Source organism: Hypanus sabinus, chromosome 19, assembly GCF_030144855.1.
Source record: "Hypanus sabinus isolate sHypSab1 chromosome 19, sHypSab1.hap1, whole genome shotgun sequence".
Taxonomy (NCBI): domain Eukaryota; kingdom Metazoa; phylum Chordata; class Chondrichthyes; order Myliobatiformes; family Dasyatidae; genus Hypanus; species Hypanus sabinus.
The window spans coordinates 64275956-64290344 of NC_082724.1; the positions used below are offsets into that span (position 1 = coordinate 64275956).

The following is a 14389-nucleotide window of genomic DNA, read 5'->3' on the forward strand; positions in this document are numbered from 1 at the left end:
TGGTTTCAATTTCAGAAATTTTTTGGGTTGATTCAGTTTGTTTTAAATATTCCTATTGTATCCAATTGCTTTTTTTATCCTTCTATTATAGACCAAGCTTATTCAGCTTGGAAGACTAAAGGATTACTATGATTTTCTGATTTATTTTTGGATAATTGTCTTATGTCTTTTGAACAATTATCTAATAAATATAATCTGCCTAAATTTCATTTTTTTAGATATTTACAGATTAGGAATTTCTTAAATACTGTACTTCCTACTTTTCCAAATTTTGTGTCTTCAGGTATTTTGGAGAATTTGTTTGAACTAAATCCTTCTCAGAAAGGGCTAATATCAAAACTTTACAATATAATTATGAAGATACGTTCAGAGCCCTTCTATAAGATTAAAAATGATTGGGAAAGAGAACTTAACCTTACTATCCCTATTGAGAATTGGGATAAAATTCTTCAATTAGTTAATACATCATCTAGATGTGCTAAACATTCATTAATACAGTTTAAGGTTGTGCATAGAGCTCATATGTCCAAGGATAAATTGGCTCATTTTTATTCCTATATAAATCCTATTTGTGACAGATGTCATTCTGAGATAGCGTCTTTAACTCATATGTTGTGGTCATGTCCGCTTTTGAAAAAATATTGGAAAGACATTTTTGATATTATTTCTATGGTATTGAACATTGATTTACAACCTCATCCTATTACTGCAATTTTTGGTTTACCAATGATGGACTCACTCCATTTATCCTCTTCCGCTTGTCGAATGATCTATTCGACAATAGAAGATCTATTTTGTTGAATTGGAAAGAAATTAATCCTACCTTATTTCATTGGTTTTCTCAAACTATGTTATGTCTAAATTTAGAAAAAAATAGAAGTGTTGTATTTGATACTTCTATTAAATTTGAAAAGATATGGAGACCATTTATTCAATATTTTCATATGATGTAATAGAACCCTGTTCCAAGCCTATTTGTTTTTCCAGTTTCAATTTTATATATGTTGAGAGGATCGGAGTTGACAACACTGATGATTTTGTATTTTTGTGAGATATTATAAACAGCCCATTTTTTCCATTTTTTCTTTTTCTCTTTTCTTTTTTTGTTTTTTCCTTATTAGTTATTAGATTAGTTTTTTTTGCATAATTTTTTTTCTTTTTCTTTTTTCTGTTTTTTTTATATATATTATGATATACCTAGGTTTGCCTTGTTTATTTGTTATTTGTATCATCCATGATTTGGGAAGACTCATTTATACTGCAACCATTGCTTATGTATTCTTTCATGTTCAGTTGAAATGTGTGTTTATAATCCCATTATCTATGTATCAATTTTATTTTGTTGATATTAATAATAATAATAAAAAGATTGAAAAAGAAAGAAAAGTTATCTGAGAGCTCAAATCTCTTGGGGTACCCAAACTTTTGCATGGTGCTCCTTTCCTTTTTTTCACTCTAAAATCGTACGAAACAAAAATAATACACTAATCTTGCTTAAAATGTTGAAGAGAATGTTTCATCTTTAACTTTATGACTTTTGGAGATCTGTTCATCTTCTACTCACTTAACTATTCACAGTAACAGAAATTTTGACCAGGGGTGCCCAAGCGTTTGCATACCACTGTACATGTTGTTGAAGGGGGGAGAGGGGGCACTTGATTGGCTCTGCACTAGCTCCTTAACTCTTTTCCCCTTCCTGTCACCCATTTCCTGTGTCCTGCACCTTGGGTATAACTTTCTCTCTATATATCCTATCTATCACCCCTTCAGCCTCCCAAGTGACCCGGAGTTCATCCAGTTCCAGCTCCAACTTCTCAACAAGGAGTGTTTGAAGCTGCAGGTGGATGCACTTCTCTCAATTGTCATCAGGGACACTGGAGGTCTCCCTGCCTTCCCACATCCCACAAAAGGAGCATACCACTATCTTGCCTGACTTCTCTACTGTCCTAGCTGAGCAGATATAAAGAAGGGAAGGAGCAAAAAAACTATCTTGAGCTTTTCTTTTGATTTCTCTGACTGAAGCCTCAAAGAGCTAAAGCCTCAAGATCACCACTCTGGCAATGACTGCTGTACTTGTCCCTGCCTTCCTTTAATTTACTCTTGCTAATCAACCCAAATGTGAATTAGTTGCTGTTCAAAGCTCTATTTTGCTGAAGTGAGTCACTGCTCCCATTTCTGCTCAAACAGTAGACCTGAGTGAGATCCCCTCTTCTCAAAAATCCGTCTAATTTGTAGCATAAGCTGCAAGAGGGTGTGTGGTGTGTTGGCCTTCATTAGTCAAGAACTGAGTTCAAGAGCCATGAGGTAATGTTGCAACTCTGTTAACCCCTGGTTAGACCAGGGTTATGTTCAATTCTGGTTCCTCATTATAGGAAAGATGTGGAAGCTTTAGAGAGCATGCAGAGGAGATTTAACAGGGTGCAGCTTGGACTAGAGAGCGTAACTTCTGAGGATAGGTTGAGTGAGCTAGTGCTTTTCTTTTTGGGGCAAAGGAGGGTGAGAACTGGCTCAGTAGAGGTGTACAAAATGATAAGAGATATAGATCAAGTGGATAGTCAGGGACATTTTCCAGGGTGATTGGAGGAAAGTGTAGGGGATGTCAGAGATAGTTTATTACACCAAGAGTGGTTAGTGCATGAAACGCCCTGCCAGGGATGGTGGTAGAGGTAGATACGTAAAAGGTATTTAAGAAATTCTTAGATAAGCACATGGATGATAGAAAAATGGAGGGTTATGTAGGAGGGAAGGGTTAGATTGATCTTGGAGTAGGTTAAAAAGTTGGCACAGCATCATGGGCTGAAGGGACTTTACTGTGCTTTATTATTCTGTGTTCTATGAATTTAACAGTGTGCTTATCCTTCATTAGTTTCGGACAATAATGTTTTGAAAGGGCGGAAAGTTAGCAATGGCTAGCAGAGCAATGTTAGTTGATTCTTCGCTAATGAGCTGAAGGGCCTGTACTGTGCTGTGATGCTCTCTGTGCTGTGCTGTGCTGTGAGTTTAACAGTGTGCTTATTCCTTCATTGATTTCAGACCATACAGTTTTAAAAGTTAGCAGTGGCTAGCAGAGCAACATTAGATCCTTCACTAACGAGCTTCTATCTGACAATGACTTTTACTGGTAGTTACATCTTACAATAATTATTTGAAAAATTACAAATCCTTAAACATATTAATGCATGCATGGTGCATAAATGTTGCAACATTTCCCAGAGGCTTAAATGTACAAATTGTCATCATCAGTTCATGGGATTCCTCCAATGAAGCTGACAGAACCCATAAGGGGTCTTCAACTTTTTTTGTTTCATTTGTAATGAATGTTTCAGTTATATATAGTGTGAGTTTGAAACTATGTAATGGTGGGCACATTGATTTGATTTGACATGGGAAATAATTAAATTCCTACCCATGTATCCAAAGGCATGTAAAGCTTCTAAAAACCAAACCTATTCTTCTTCAGTACTTGTTACAGAATATGTGCCTCTGAATACTCCTGATCTACGTTGTCATGGTTCCAGGAATTTGTTTCATTGCTGTTAACTCTCATCATTCTCCTTTCCATTGCCCTGGAATGGGTAATCTTCCCATCTTTGTCTTGTCCTTATCGGGAGCTTATGGTTGCGTGACCTAGTTTCTATCAGCTACCTGTAGCTGCATTAAGGTCTGGTTATCAGCTGCACCTAGTTTTGAATTGACAAAACTCATCCTTTGCAAAATACTAGTCAGGTTTGAAAGAGGTGATGAATATCACAAACCATCTTTCTGAAGCAGGCAATTAATCACGGGTAATTTATCTTGAGAATGGCATTGTGTTTCTACGACAATTCAGGACTGTTTCTCCGTCTGTCTGTTGTATCTCATGATTTGGCCTTTATATAGTGTTCTAGTCTGCATGGTCAATTTGGAACTAAAAGAACACATTGATAATTAAAACAAATATTTTATGATATCACCAATGTTGTCAACAACCAATGATTTCCTATAATATGCCTGAATGGGTGCAATGGTAATTAAGATGAATTTTATTTTAAATATTAAATAAAGAACTATATCACACTAGCCCTAGTTAAAAGGGTAAGTGCCTTTTCCAAATTCTCGTTGTTTCTGAAACAAAATGTTTAATATGAAAGCATTAATTCTCTGACTTTCTGGCTTATCAAATCTCTCTGTAGCACAAACTAATCAGAGAGTAATGTGGCTGGTTGCTTTCAAACAGTCTATCAAATAATCATTATGCAGCATTTAGTAAATAGAGTTGCCTGTCAACCTTAGATTAGAGCTGCCACTCTGCCAGCAATGCATTTTTATATCAATTGAACAATCTCTTTCTGATAACTGAACATGACACTATCACTAAGAGGTATCGGGATGTGTTAATACAGTACCAGAGGTACATATTGCCACTGGGTAAATGAAGGAGGTTTGGGATTTTAAAGAAAATATCGAAGTTCAGATTCATATTTATTTATCATGCACAGTACATCATGTACATACAGTAAAATGTGCCATTTGTGTCAACAAACAACACACCTAGGGATGCGCTGGGCCAACATTGCATGCCCTCAATGCTCAGCAGAACAATAACAATACAGAACAAGACAAGCAACAAAACAACAGTAAAATAAGCCCCTGTCCTCCCTTCCACCCTCCATGCAAACAGTCCTCCAATTCCAGACTGGTCTCCAGTCTCCAGGCTTCAGCCATCAGGCCTTGGCTTCAACTATTGATCAACCTTTGGGCTCTGATCATCAGTATCAATACCCAGACTAGCCGATGACAAGACCTCAAATTCCAGGCTCGAGCACTGGGCCCACTGACTGACCAGCCCTTGCACCTCCTGCTGGCACAGGCATCCAATCCAAGGGACCTGCGACAACCTAACATCCATAGATGTCCTTCATCACCCATCCACGTCTACAAGTGTGCAGCGGAGGCATAGACTCCAAATATCCTTTGTCCCAAGTCTACACGTCTGGGAAACCTAGCTTCTAACTCCTCCACATCTCTAGCCCTAAACTCTAATCTGACCTCTAACTCTGCCACCTCACTCCCACTAAACCTTAATCTGATCCTTAACTCCCCTCTCTGGCCCAAAACCATCTGTACAAACTTAAAATGCAATTAAGTCTGAGCTGTGATAGAGACTGTAGCTCAATGCTATTTTGAAGAAAAGCAGTTACCAGTTATTTCTCTGGACTCATCGTGCAGTCAGAGGTATAACTCATAAGATAGTCCAAAGTTATGGTAATTCCCAGTACATGAGTATCCTGTGTTCAATCAGAACTGGTGCAGAAAGTGCTTGATTGTTAATTTCAGCGAATTGGCACACCTGGGAGAGACTTTAATGACAATTTGTTAAGTTAAATTTATTAATGGAGTGTTTTAAATATTTATTGAGTTTTTAATGTTTGGTGATTGTCTTAAAATGAGAAGGATCAGGGGTTTATTAGTTGATACCTCACATTTGAGGTAAATTTGTTGAAAGATGTACTGCTAGTTTGTACCATAGTTTCAATATATTGAGCTTTTTTAGGAATAAATGTGTAGAATCTCAAATTCAACTTCATTTCAAAGGTGTGCTACATTTTAAAATTCATCCAAGTCAACAATTCCAAGACTCAACAGCAAATGTATCTAGCTGTTGTATTAGTTTAATTCATCAGGTGTAAACTGCCTTCCTCGATTGTATGCTGCATGGTACTTTTCTAAAAGTTCCCTTTTCAGTTCTTTTAAGATATTCTTAGAGGTTCCCCAGAGCTAACAAATCATAGGATTGGAATTATTCAGTTTATCCGTGGCCCATTATGAATAATTCAGTAACATTTCTATTTTAATTAGAAATACAGCATGGTAACAAGCCCTTCCAGCCCATTAAGTCCATACCTCCCAATTACAACCACGTGACCAATTAACCTATTAACCCATGCATCTTTGGAATGTGGGAGGAAACCAGAGCACAGTCATGGGGAGAACGTACAAACTCCTTACAAACAATGGCAGGAAAAGGACCCACATCATTGGTGTTACGCTAGCCTCTTTGCTACCTTGAAACTTACCAGTCCTATGATATTATTGTATTTTGGAAACTAACCTTCCCATTTTCAGTATCCTTGGGTGGAACTTGTATCTAGACAAGCACTAGAATTGTCTCGATATAGAATATGGTGGACATGGATCTGATGAACCAAATGGCCTGTTTCCCTGCTTTATCTCTCTATGATAATTAGGGCTGGGTAATGAAAGAGTATTATCACTAAGTGCTCTTTTAAAAAAGGTATAAAATGCAAGTTTTGGGATATCATGTTTTAAAACACTGGATGGCTACATTACGAAAATCATATGCAGTTCTGGTTGCCATTGTATAAAAAGGGTGTAATTGCACTGGGAAGGTGCAGAGGGGACAGGAGTATTTCATTTAATAAGCAGAGCTTGAGTAGTCTGGGTTTGCTTTCCTTAGAGCAGAAAATGCTGAAGGATAACCATATAACCATATAACAATCACAGCATGGAAACAGGCCATCTCGGCCCTCCTAGTCCGTGCCGAACTCTTACTCTCACCTAGTCCCACCTACCCGCACTCAGCCCATAACCCTCCATTCCTTTCCTGTCCATATACCTATCCAATTTTACCTTAAATGACACAACTGAACTGGCCTCTACTACTTCTACAGGAAGCTCATTCCACACAGCTATCTCTCTCTGAGTAAAGAAATACCCCCTCGTGTTTCCCTTAAACTTCTGCCCCCTAACTCTCAAATCATGTCCTCTCGTTTGAATCTCCCTTACTCTCAATGGAAACAGCCTATTCACATCAACTCTATCTATCCCATTCAAAATTTTAAATACCTTGATCAAATCCCCCCTCAACCTTCTATGCTCCAATGAATAGAGACCTAACTTGTTCAACCTTTCTCTGTAACTTACGTGCTGAAACCCAGGTAACATCCTAGTAAATCGTCTCTGCACGCTCTCTCTAATTTATTGATATCTTTCCTATAATTCGGTGACCAGAACTGTACACAATATTCCAAATTTGGCCTTACCAATGCCTTGTACAATTTTAACATTACATCCCAACTTCTGTACTCAATGCTTTGATTTATAAAGGCCAGCGTTCCAAAAGCCTTCTTCACCACCCTATCTACATGAGACTCCACCTTCAGGGAACTATGCACTGTTATTCCTAGATCTCTCTGTTCTGCATTCCTCAATGCCCTACCATTTACCCTGTATGTTCTATTTGGATTATTCCTGCCAAAATGTAGAACCTCACACTTCTCAGCATTAAACTCCATCTGCCAACGTTCAGCCCATACTTCTAACCGGCATAAATCTCCCTGCAAGCTTTGAAAACCCACCTCATTATCCACAACACCTCCTACCTTAGTATCATCGGCATACTTACTAATCCAATTTACCACCCCATCATCCAGATTATTTATGTATATTACAAACAACATTGGGCCCAAAACAGATCCCTGAGGCACCCCGCTAGTCACTGGCCTCCATCCCGATAAACAATTATCCAAACAAAAACCTGACCAACATCTGCAAGATTAGGAAGTGTGTAGGTAGTGTAGACGATAGGGGGTTGTCTAAAACAAAGGGCAGAGGTTTATGGTGAGAATGGGAGATTTAGAAGAAGAATTTTTGACACAAAAAGAGTGGTTAAAATCTAGAATGTGCATCTTGAGTAAGTGTTGAAGACAAACTGCCTCACAACGTTCAAGGACCATTTAGATAAGTACAGGTTGAGTACCTTCCTCTCCAAAATTCCAAAGTCTGAAAATTTTTGATATCCAATATTTGAACACTGACATTAAATCACAAAAGGAAAATTTCACAAACTCTGGGTAGGTTCCCAGGCGATGCGCAGGTCTCAGCACACCACAGGCAGTTCTGAGAAGTCAGCTCACATATGTAATGAAAATTAGAAAGAGTGGATTTGTCAACGTCTGAGTAAACATATGCCGCTTAACATGAAACAAGCAAAGATATATTTATCAGGAACTGAAATTTGAAGGTAGTTATCAATATTCAGCAGGCTTGTTGCAGAAATTTAAGAAAGTCATAGCATTAAATTTTAAAGATTTATGGTGATAAAGCATTTGCTGATCACGAAGCTGCAGAGAATTTAATTGATGAGTTTGCAAAGATAGTCACTGATGAAAATCTAACACACTAAACGCACTATAGAAAGCATCTATCTGGGTGCTTCACAGCTTTGTATGGCAACTGCTCTGCCCAAAATCACAGTAACTGCAGGGAGCTGTGAATGCAGTACAGTCCATCGTGCAAACCACCTCCCCACCATCGACTGTATACTTTTCCTGCTGCCTCAGGCAAGCAGTCAATATAAACAATGACTCCTGCCACCCTGGCCAATCTCTCTTCTCCCCCATTCTATTGCACAGAAGATAGAGAACCCTGAGAACACAAACCACTGGGCTCCCTTCCTGTTGTACATTTAAGACCTGCTGCACAATAAATATGAACTCTTGATCTCAGTCTACTTCACCACGTCCCTTGCACTTTATTAGCCTACCTGCAAGTGTCTCTTTCTGCATCAGTAACAATTCCCCTCCCCCCACCTTTGTACTACTTTATGTATTGAATGACGAGTCAGGGTAGCATGCAAGATAGCATAGCAGTTACCATAATGCCAGTGATTTGCGTTCAATTCCATCACTGTCTGTGAGGACATTGTATGTTTTCCTCATGACAGCGTGGATTTCCACTGGATGCTTCAGTTTCCTCCCACATTCCAAAGATGTATGGGTTAGCAGGTTGACTGATCACATAGGTGTAATCAGGCTGCATGGGCTCATTCGGCTGAATGGGCCTATTACCGTGCTGTATCTCTAAAGAAATAAAATAATGCTTTTCACAATATCTCAGTACTGTGACAATAATAAGCCAATGACCAGCTGAACACTGTGGCACTCTGCTGCAGTGGACACTGCAACATAACATTCACCAAACTCTCTACTGAGATTTGAATAAATTCACTTGAGGAAAACATCAGAAAGCAAATCACACACAAATTTTAGCAGAAGTCTGTAATTCTCTCACCCCAAGATTTTGAATGTTGTGTCACTTGGAAGTATAAGTTTTGAGAATATGAGAAGCTCATTTGGTGAGGACATGAAGATAAAGAGTTGAGTAATAGATCAGCCATGATCCGACTAAGTGTGAAGCAATCTCTAGACACCGAAGGACTTACTACCACTCCTGGTTCAAACTGATGAAATGAAGAGTTAGCTTTCTGAAAAACTGTTAAATTTTAACTGCCCCCCCCCCCACACAACTTATACTAACAGATCTATTCCCTGAAACATTTGAATCTGTTGTAGTGCAGCACAAAATTTAGGTACTTGGTTGTCCAATTCCTTTCTCATGGCACTTTATGAAACTTTAGGATGTGATTATATATGGAGACACTATATTATGGCAGTGAAGTTTCAGTCTGATTTCACTTAAAAGGTTACCTGTATTATTTTAGAGAAATCCAGTATGCTTTATAATAAATCCAATACAATGTCATGTATTTTTGTATCTGTAGAAACAGCTCCTAAGCACAAGTTCCTTTTTTTTCAATAGGGATTGTATGAAAGGAGATGATGCTGAAAATAAGAAGATTGGTTGTACTGTTAATTTGTTGGTAAGCAGTAAAATTTCTCTTTATCTAAGGTGATTTTTCTTTTCACTAAAAGAAATAAAAATGTAATTCCAATTTCATTACAAAGTGCCATTGACATGCATTTCTTGATCAGGTATGCTTTGAGTTAGATGTAAATTATAGTCCTCTCAGTATTTCTATAACACATGTAACCATCTGGTTCTGTCGGCTGTGTAAGTCTAGGGAAGACAATCTCTGGCCCCACCAAACGTATGAGATTGAGATGCAAAACCCCCTGTTTGTGTGGATGCTGCGTGATGTATTACCCTGTTACAAATTAGTACCACGAAATGACAGACAGTATACCATATGCAATTAAACAATTTAGCTTTGTAATTCGTAATTTGACTAAAGGGTTAAGTAAAGTAAAAAAAAGAAAAGGGCCCATTTTATTGAAACAGTCCAATGTGCACAAGTTGGAGCTCACGGCTTCCCTTCCGCTGGTCCTCCATCGATTTCCCTGGGCTTCGTCGACTCCCAGCCCCACTCCAAGAACACTCCTTTCCGGTGTCTACAACCTCTCCTTTCTGGCTTCTTCTCTCACCATCTTCTGCCAAACAAAAGACCCAGATCACCTCAGTTGCAAGCACGCAACAAGTAAAAAACATTCCCTTCATTGAACAGCGGAGCCCCCGTTATCTCTAGCCAGAACCCAAACACAGTTGCTACAGAAAAACCATCACATTAGTAGTGCTTCTACAGAAAGACCATCACATTAGTAGTGAAACCTTTCCCAGGCTGTTACACGTGACTTTGGTGGAAGGTTATGGATTCTTCAGAAGTATTTCATATAGCTTGGTTGAATGCAGAGTAAAACTCCCTGAACACAGTCACATCAAACATTCCATAAGGAAGAGCATGGCTTATATTCAATTCAGATTCGATTTGGATTTATTCATTTATAAGACCATAAGACATAGGAGCAGAATTAGGCCATCTGGCCCATCGAGTCTGCTCCGCCATTTAATCATGGTTGATCCTTTTTCCCATCTCCTCCTCAACCCCAGTTCCCTGTCTTCTCCCCAAAGCCTTTGATGTCATGCACAATCAAGAACCTATCAATCTCTGTCTTAAATACACCCAACAACCTGGCCTCCATAGCTGCATACGGCAACATATTCCACAAATTCACCTCCCTTTGGCTAAAGAAATTTTTCTGCACCTCTGTTTTAAAAGGGCACCCCTCTATCCTGAGGTTATGCCCTCTTGTCCTAGACTCTCCAACCATGGGAAACATCCTTTTCACATCTACTCTGTCTAGGCCAGGGGTCAGCAACCTTTACCACTGAAAGAGCCACTTGGACCCGTTTCCCACAGAAAAGAAAACACTGGGAGCCGCAAAACCCGTTTGACATTTAAAATGAAGTAACACTGCATACAACGTTTTGTTTTGCCTTTATACTATGTATAAACAAACTATAATGTGTTGCATTTATGAAATGATGAACTCCTGCAGAGAAAACGAAATTACATTTCTGCATGCAACAAAAACATTTTGAACTCCGAAAAAAAGACGTTGGGTTGAAGGTTACTTTTAAGTAAAATACTCAACATCTATTTGAGTCCTTCTTGTATTTATGAAAAACGCCAAACTTAAATTTGCCGCCAGCAGCAAACCAAAAATAACGTCAGCCAGCTGTCAACCTGAAAAATAAAAGGACTATTTCACTGAACAATGAAAACATATGAATATACGTAAAATAATAGGCAATTAAAATATTTATCATACTTGGTCAGGTTGACTCACACCTGACAATGCAGTCGTATTCAGTAGGGATGGATCGATGCTTAGGGGAGTGACCAGGAAGGATAATGTGTTTTTTTCCTCTCTGAACTCACAGAAGCGTTTCCCAAACGATGTTTGCATTGCGATGATTGCAGAATGTAAATACTCCGAATTTATCATGTCGTGACCTTGTTTGAACTCTCTCAAATTGGGGAAGTGAGACAATGTGCCTTTCTGTAAATCTCTGGCAAGCACTGTCAACTTGCGCTCGAATGCCAAAACATCCTCCAACATGTGCAGGGCTGTACGTCCTTACCCCTGAAGAGCTGTGTTCAGGTGCGCTGTCATGTCTACCATGAAGTGTAGCTTTTCCAGCCACTCTGGCTGTTCCAGCTCAGGAAAGGTGGGCCCTTTGCTGCCCAGGAAAGTTTTCACTTCTTCCAGACATGCGACAAAGCATTTCAGCACCTTCCCTCTGGACAGCCAGCGATAAAAACCCGTTGTAGCGGTGTGCTACACGCAGTCAGTAAACTGCAGTCAAAGATAGCTTTATTCGAACTAAACAGCCTTGCTTTTAAGCCTCCCTCAACCCGCCCCCCCCCCCCCCATGGGCGCGGATGCTGCAAAAGACACGTACTCACAAACCCCCGTAGGCTATCTCCCTTAGCCTGAACGCTGGCTAATTGTGAGCCGGTTCGGATGTGTCAGGAAATGGGTCGCCACAATGTCTTATTTAGATTGTACAAGATCACCATAATCTTCAAATTTAGAATTACATTTCAAAAACTAACATAAAATACATTTTAATTAAATACTGACCAATTATTTCCCAAAGCAACAGGGAGCCGCAGCACAGACGTAAAAGAGCCACATGTGGCTCCGGAGCCGCGGGTTGCCGACCCCCGGTCTAGGCCTTTCAACATTCAAAAGGTTTCAATGAAAACCCCCCTCCCCATCCTTCTGGATTCCAGCAAGTACAGACCCAGAGCCATCAAACATTCCTTGTATGATAACCCTTTCATTCCTGGAATCATCCTTATGAACCTCCTTTGGACCCTTTCCAATGCCAGCACATGTTTTCTAAGATGAGGGGCCCAAAATTGTTCACAATACTCAAGGTGAGGCCTCACCAGTGCCTTAAAAAGCCTCAGTATCACATCCTTACTCTTGTATTCTAGACTCTTGAAATGAATGCTAATATGGCATTTGCCTTTGTCATCACTGATTCAACCTACAAATTCACCTTCAGGGTGTTCTACACAAGGACTCCCATATCCCTCTGCATCTCAGATTCTTGGATTTTCTCACTGTTTGGAAAATAGTCTGCACATTTATTTCTACTACCAAAGTGCATGACTATGCATTTTCCAACATTGTATTTCATTTGCCACTTTTTTGCCCATTCTCCTAATCTTTCTAAATCCTTCTGCATCCTACTTGTTTCCTCAACACTACCTGCCCCTCCACCAATCTCCGTATCATTTGCAAACTTAGCAACAAAGCCATCTATTCCGTCATCTAAATCATTTATATACAGCATAAAAAGAAGTGGTTCTTGTGGTGAACTATGTGCCTGTCGGGACACGCCCCTGCTGACTGCTCCTGTGGCTCCTCCCACAGGCCCCTGTATAAAGGAGATCTGCGGCCTGACGCTCGGCCTCAGTCTCCAAGACATTGTATGATAGACACTCACTCCTGGTTCCTTCTTCCAGTCAATAAAAGCCGATATCTCGCCTTACGTCTCAGTGTGAGTTATTGATGGTGCATCAGTTCTAACACCGACCCCTACAGAACACCACTAGTTACTGGCAGCCAACCAGAAAAGGATCTTTTTATTCCCACTCACTGCTTCCCACCAATCAGCCAATGCTCTAACCATGTTAGTAACTTTCCTGTAATACCATGAGCCTGGTAAGCAGCTTCATGTGTGGCACCTCGTCAAAGGCCTTCGAAAGTTCAAATATACAACATCCGCTGCATCTCCTTTATCTATCCTACTTGTAATCTCCTCAAAGAATTCCAACAGGCTCATCAGGCAGAATTTTCCCTGAAGGAAACCATGCTAACTTTATCCTGTGTCACCAAGTACTCCATCACCTCATCCTTAGCAATTGACTCCAACATCTTCCAAACCACTGAGTTCTGGTTAACTGGTTTATAATTTCTTTTCTGCTGCCTTCCTCCTTTCTTAAAGAGTGGAGTAACATTTGCAATTTTCCAGTCCTCTGGCACCATGTCAGAGTCCAGTGATTTTTGAAAGATCATTTCTAATGCCACCACAAACTCTATCGCCAACCTCTTTCAGAACCCTAGGATGCAGTTCCTCTGGTCCAGGTGACTTACATACCTTTAAGTCTTTCAGCTTTTTGAGCACCTTCTCTCTTGTAACAGTAACTGCACCCACTTATCTTCCTTCACACACTTCAACATCAGGCATATTGCTAGTGACTTCAACAGTGAAGACTGATGCAAAATACTCATTTAGTTCATCAGCCATCTCCTTGTCCCTTGTTATTATTTCTCCTGCCTCATTTTCTAGCACTCCTATATCCACATTTCTCTTCCATTTTTAACATACTTGAAAAAAAATTTACTATCCACTTTGATATTATTTGCTAGCTTGCTTTCATATTTCATCTTTTCCCTTCTAACTATACTTTAGTTGCTCTCTGTAGGTTTTCAAAAACTTCCTAATCCTCTACCTTCCCACTAATTTTTGCTTTGTTGAATGCCCTTTCTTTTGCTTTTACAATAACTTTGACTTCCCTTGACAGTCAGGGTTGTACTATTTTACCATTTGAGTATTTCTTCATTTTGTAATACACATGTCCTGCACCTTCCTCGTTTTTCCCAGAAATGCATGCCATTACTGCTCTGCTGACATCTCTGCCAGCAGCTCCTTCCAATTTACTTTGGCCAACTCCTCTCTCATACCACTGTAATTTCCCTTATTCCACTGAAATACTGCTACATCAGACCTTACT

At 39.5% G+C, this 14389-nt stretch overlaps 1 protein-coding gene across 1 annotated transcript in view; it reads left to right on the top strand.

Moving 5' to 3' along the window:
- The window catches only part of dock3 (dedicator of cytokinesis 3), a 964109-nt gene that overhangs the window by 848699 nt on the left and 101021 nt on the right, over window positions 1-14389 (top strand). The window contains exon 35 of the mRNA XM_059944552.1: window positions 9601-9661. Within this exon, the coding sequence (XP_059800535.1) occupies window positions 9601-9661 (61 nt within the window). The remainder of the gene's footprint in view (window positions 1-9600; window positions 9662-14389) is intronic.